The sequence below is a fragment of the Rutidosis leptorrhynchoides genome, chromosome 2 (genome assembly GCF_046630445.1).
Source record: "Rutidosis leptorrhynchoides isolate AG116_Rl617_1_P2 chromosome 2, CSIRO_AGI_Rlap_v1, whole genome shotgun sequence".
In the NCBI taxonomy this organism is placed as follows: domain Eukaryota; kingdom Viridiplantae; phylum Streptophyta; class Magnoliopsida; order Asterales; family Asteraceae; genus Rutidosis; species Rutidosis leptorrhynchoides.
In genome coordinates, this window is record NC_092334.1 from 499577814 (window position 1) to 499583898 (window position 6085).

The window sequence follows — 6085 nt, forward strand, 5'->3', positions numbered from 1 at the left end:
TCATTTAATTAAACGGATTTTTGAAAATCGGAACGGATTGCTCCTAAAAATAATTAATCGGAGATTAATTGACGAATAATCGGGTTTTTTACAACACTGTCTATATATATATCTATCTATATTTATATCTATATCTATCTATATCTATCTATACTCTATACTATACATTAAAAGAAAAGAAAAATTGAGATACACTTTTAGTATTTTTGAATTTGAACCATTAAATAAAAAAAATGACCTTGCCATAGCTTAATTAATAATCATTGGATCAACATATAACCAAATAATTATTGTGATGTAACAAATTCTTCCCATATTACCCTTAGCAAAACACGGAAGATTAGGGGTCCAGATAATACGATACACTTGCGACATTCATACAAAACAATAAACCCAACGAAGTTTCAATCCCATTCGCCTCTGTAATCACCTCAAAAGCCAGTCACAATCGATTAACAACATCGATTGTAGCAGAATCAAGAAGACGTTCGATTGTAGCAGAAGCATCACGAGACTCAATCGACAATCGTATATCTGAGGTTCAACAATTAACAGTAAGTTTTAATCGAGATCTTCTGTTTTTGTTCTGAATTTGAGTTCGATTAAGGTATTTTAAATCGTTTTCATTCAATCGACAAACGTATTTCAATTAGGGTTCACAAAAATTATTACGTATACAAGCAATCGACGGGATCCAAGCAATCGACGTATAGGAGGGATTGAATAATGAAACAAATAAGGTAAGTCGGATAAAACCATATGCAATTAGGGTTAGTGGAAGACTAGTTCAGGTAGTTCGTTAATTTTAAGTTTATTTTATTACTTTTATACTTTTCTTTATTTTATTTTATTAAATTAAATTTGAATTAACCTTTTGTACTGATGAAGAGAACTAAAGAAGTGCATATTCATCACCTTCTTATGCAGGGTCGTGTATATCAAGGTAAACCAGCACATTTTAATGTTTTATTCAAAATAATTGTTTCACTTGAATATATGAGTGATGTGTTTACTCATGAATAAATATATATGTTCCAATAAATATATTTTCTTTCCAATACGTTCATAATCGTTTACTCATGAATTCATTATCAAGGATGAACGCCAAGTGTTTGATAAAAGTTCTCAATGAGAGTGAGTGTTGGAAGTAGGGGTGTGCATGGTACGAGAAAAACCGAAAATACCCGAAGATCGTACCAATTAGTTACATTCGTTGAAGGTACTTATAATAGATCATTTGTAGTATTGAAAGTTGGATATGTTTTAATTTTCTTAGACCACAACCTATGGTTTCATTATAGGTTAGTTACCCACTCTTCTTATGATGTGGCATTCATTATCCCTATAATGTCATAGGCACTAATTAGTTATACACTTCATTATACAACATTCACCATCAATTTAACGAGTATATCACCTTTAGTTATATCAATTGTGGGCCATTCATCTCACCTTTTGCATTTAAAGACCCCTTTCACCATATTTACAAATTCATATGCATTTTGTACAACTGTTATTATACTAACATTGTACAAATTCTCATCTATATTGTACAACCATTTACTTCATAGTTTATATTGTACACCCATTATTATTATTATTAGTGTTATTATTATTATTGTTATTGTTATTGTTATTGTTATTGTGCTGCTGGCGGCGGCGGCGGCGGCGGCGGCGGCTAAAAAAATATAAAAAGAAATTAATTAATGACGTGGCAGTTAAGGGTAAGATGTTTTAGTCATGATAGGTCCCGTTTAGTTATAGGATTTTATTAGTTAGTTATAGGATTTGAATGCTGATGTGGCGCTGATGTGGAAGTTATAATGATGAATAGTGTTAGTCACGATAGGGAGTGGCCTTATGCTCCTGTTATATATAATTCAAATATTTTTATCATATTATGTATTGTGTTTGAGTTTTTTTAGGTGTCGATATGGGTTGTACCGCTTACTTCTTCGTCTTTGTGTGCAGTGTGTGTAGGTCTTCTTGCTACATACAAGCATTTGTATGTGTCACTGAATTTACTCTGCATATTGCAGGTTTATCAGAATCATCTACAAACTTTTTTTAGTGTATGGTTTGAGCTATAGTAATACCGTAGCTTCTACTTGACTTTGGAGAATATGGATTCCAGGTACATCACGTATTCATGCAAGGTTAAAAATATAAAGATTTTATGGTTCAATTCGTGTTTATTTTATGTTCAACTTCAACAGGTTCAATACAGGTAAGAGGTCTCATTCGAACAACAGTGTTTTCTCATGAATATACTTTGCAGCAAATGTTTATGATTACCGGGTTTCATTTGTAGAAACTGTAAATTATAGTTTTAGACAAGCAGTTTACTTAAAATGCGTATAAAAATTTTGTGCAACATTTCATTTATATTTTTGATTTAATTTTTTTAACAAGTGTCAAAACAGTCGGGCTGGGTTGGGTTGATATAGACATGTTTTGCACAAATAAGTACGCTAAAAATTACTTAACTTAAAGTACTGATATTGCAGTCTTTAAATGTTACCATCGTCTCGGTGTTTGTCTCCGGATTCACTTTCAGTTGGTAATCCGAAAATCCATAGGTTTGTTGAGTTGAAAAGGGTCATGAGGCTGTTTGTTGGAACTGCGGGTGACGAAATTTTTCTGGAGTTGCTATTTGTGTCCACTATAAGCCTTTAACACCATGGTTAGATCCATCATGTTATTGAGTATAGAATTGTTGTCAAAGAGATGAGGTATTTTAGTAATTTGGATGTAATGAGGTAGAAAATTACCTAAAAATAGGCTGCACTGTTATATATAGGAGTGAAAGGAGTGAATATTCTGAGCATAATGATTAAGTATATGAAAACGGGTTGTAGGAGTGCATTTTTGTGTGAGCTTTTGTTGTTTGAAAGTATACTATTTAGATAATTAGTGAGCTTTTGTACATAACTACCACTCTTCGCCAATCATAAAACAATAATTGTGTTCCTAAATTCTAATTTTGTGTTCTTATCCTCTATTGTTAACCTACATCAATTTAAAATAAGAATATAATAACTCTGTTCATGATCTAAGAAACCTACTTCTATTCGGAAATGATTGTATATGAATCTTCTATTGTTCTTATTTTAGTTCTTGTGGAAATTTCGTTACCATTTACTGACTTATCAGTATACTTGCTCCCCTGACTCTCAGGCCCTCTTTCATCAGTTTGGAAAGAATGGGTTAAATGGTGCATCGAATTTGGAATCTAGGCTAATGCTATTATTGTTGTTCCTTATGATTGGAGACCGGCACCGTTTTAGCTTGAGGAGCGGGATTTGTACTTCCCAAATTGAGTAGAATATCTTGCACCTTCACAAATTTAGTAGAATATATTGCACCTTCCCAAATTTGGATTCATACATTTTTAGGGCACGACTTCCCAAATTTAGTAGAATATCTTGCACCTTTCTTCTAAACGACTAAATAATGATATTTGTTTCTTTGCTGGCTTACCTTTGAAACAGCTCTTAAACTTCGTGGGGGTCCATCTATAGTATTTGCGCAATGTTTTCCGAACCTTTTTGGAATGGCTGAAGCAAGAAATTGCCCCCAAAAAGTATATCCAATGGCTAGACCATCACCTCCATGCCTACTTTGCTTTCGGTATAACGAACTACTTTTGCTCCAACTAAAGTTATATATACACGTCCTGATAGAGGGGCATTTTCGACCCTACATGGAAATGGGTCGATTTGGTTTTTGTTTTTACCTAAAATGGGTCATATAAAAGGGGAGCATGCCAAATGGGTTTGAATGCCATCAAAAGCTTATTTTTAATTTTTACAACCTACTAAATCCTTTCATTAAAAGATTAAATTGTCAATGTAATAATATTGTTGCACGTTTGTAGTGCATGTTTCTGGTTTGTTTTGTATATCGTTGCACGTTTGTAGTGCATGTTTGTGTTTTATGGTATTGATTGTTAATAGTTTTTGATATGTCAAGTAGAAAAAGGTTAAAAAAAAAGAGGCAACAATAATAATGATGTTTGTGTTGACCAATTGGGTAGTCATGATTGTGATTATGTTTTCCTGGAATTATCGTCTAGGCAAATAGCCAGTAGACGTTCATTACAACGACGTAATAAGTTGGATGTTTCTTCTGAGTGTCAACTTAGTGTCCCCGTAAGTGGCGATTCCACACCCATTGTAGCTACAACTATTGGTCCGGAACATGCTGACATTGTTGGTACATCACTTTCTGCCCAAGTAGTTTGTACTACCTCTAATAATCAACAGTGGTTGTGTGATTATGCATCTGGAACCAACGGTAAACTTCATTTGATGTTTGAGTTCCTGATTACTTTCGAGTTTTCGCAGTGTGTTGACATTTCTAATATATTTTTTTTTTTTGGTTATGTATCAGGTGACCAATTGATGTCCACTAGGAGAAAGACTATTCTACTTCAAGTTGATAAAGCATGCCATTGCATCCTCAATGATATTTCATCTTCGTGTTATAAATTGCAGCTCGTGGCACACTAACGTCACCAGGATATCGACGTTAGTACCTCTCAATCTCTCTCAATATACACATATATAATTATGTACCTCTCTTAGAAAGTGTTTGACATAAAACAAGTTATTTTTTTACTCAGAAAACTGGTGTGAAAATTATGATTAAAATGATATTATTTTATATATCATTATTTATTTTAATGGAGCAATTTTAGAGTTCATATGCCTAAAAAATACGTAGGTGAGCATCAACATGTTTCCATAAGTTTATCCCATTCGCCTTTAATTTTATAGTTTCTTTTCTTTTTACAAGTCCGTAGGTCCCCTGATAACTAAAGCTATAGTTGCAAAGTGGACTGGTTTGTAAAATCATGTTTTCTAATTCTTTAATGTCTAACAGATGTGTGATATGTATGAAAACGATTCAATATTTAACGAGTCTGTATGTGGTCTGAATGGAGATGGACAACAGGTTACAGCGGGCTCATACAGATCTGACTCAAAAGTGGTTTATTTTTTTCATGTCATATTCCATAATTAACAAGATGTGCCGGGCAAGGCGGAAGGTCAATAATAAGAGTAACATGCATGATTTTTTTTTTTTGAGGTATTAGGTGAATGAACATTATATAAAAATTTTATGTATGGGAATTAATTTATTTGAATTTGGCTGTCTTTTTTTTTTTTTTTTTTTAAATTAGGTCAGCCCCTCACAATTCAAAGCTCTTGCGGGTTGGGCTTTGGTGCAAGCCGTAAGTGCCCTTGAGTCGCCAATTATGGGTTGTTGCATGAGTTACGGTTTCTTTAAACAATCAGACATTATTTGTATGCACTTTTGTAAAAGTACCGATTAATCCCCGATGAATCTCTGATTTAATCGCTTTTTAGAAACACACTGATTAGATTTTAAATGGGTCAAAATTGCCTCTTTAACTAATATTGGTTTATGTGTGATTAATATATTTGGTTTAGATGCAATAAAACCAGAGTTAGATCGAACAAAGGAGAATCAAGAAATATAAGTTGTATAACACAATTTTTATCGATTACATTGATGTGCTCATACATAATATATTACATTTGTAATTTTTATTATTGATAATATAATCAATTGAAATTGAATAGTCAAGTACTAAATTCTATTATGTTGCTTATGTAGGCAGATAAGTTGCGAGAGGAGAGTATAACGGAATTGTGAATAATATTGAAAGAAAATCAACAAGTTGCTTCAGTCTTGATCATAAATGACTACTTCAAATGCTTTTTGTATTAAAGAATGTTTGGGAAAGTCTTCAAAGACATACTTAGCTTCAAATAAATTTTCTACTACAGTAAAATAATTGGTCAAAAATATTTAACTAGGTGTTAACAATTGATTTTTTAGTCATTTCAACTATGTTTATGTTTCATTTAATATTTGCATTTTTTTTATTTTACATATAATATTTTGTTTAACTACATTATTGTTCCTCATTTGTTTTTTATAAATCATTGGTGGTTTATCTTTTAAATAAATAACATATATAAGCAATTTTTTTTATAAATTTTATTGCCGAAACTCGCGAATCCGCGGGTCTTAAGCTAGTTTTCTAATAAAAGAC

At 32.3% G+C, this 6085-nt stretch overlaps 1 protein-coding gene across 9 annotated transcripts; it reads left to right on the plus strand.

Annotated features, from left to right (window-relative positions):
* The first annotated feature begins 403 nt into the window (after positions 1-403).
* Positions 404-5825, plus strand: LOC139894527 (uncharacterized). Of its 9 annotated transcripts, none has more exons than XM_071877867.1 (9): positions 404-554; positions 654-943; positions 1097-1219; positions 2040-2134; positions 2217-2227; positions 2508-3630; positions 4145-4296; positions 4393-4529; positions 4885-5140. In XM_071877867.1, exons 6-8 carry the CDS (start codon positions 3554-3556, stop codon positions 4509-4511), a joined length of 348 nt encoding a protein of 115 aa, XP_071733968.1. In that variant the 5' UTR covers positions 404-554; positions 654-943; positions 1097-1219; positions 2040-2134; positions 2217-2227; positions 2508-3553; the 3' UTR covers positions 4512-4529; positions 4885-5140. The 9 variants fall into 9 exon arrangements, with proteins under 9 accessions (XP_071733968.1, XP_071733961.1, XP_071733965.1 ...); XM_071877860.1 differs by lacking the exon at positions 2217-2227 and having other exon boundaries at positions 654-740; positions 889-943; positions 2040-2133; positions 3474-3630; XM_071877864.1 differs by lacking the exon at positions 2217-2227 and having other exon boundaries at positions 654-740; positions 928-943; positions 2040-2133; positions 3474-3630.
* The last annotated feature ends 260 nt before the right edge of the window (positions 5826-6085 follow it).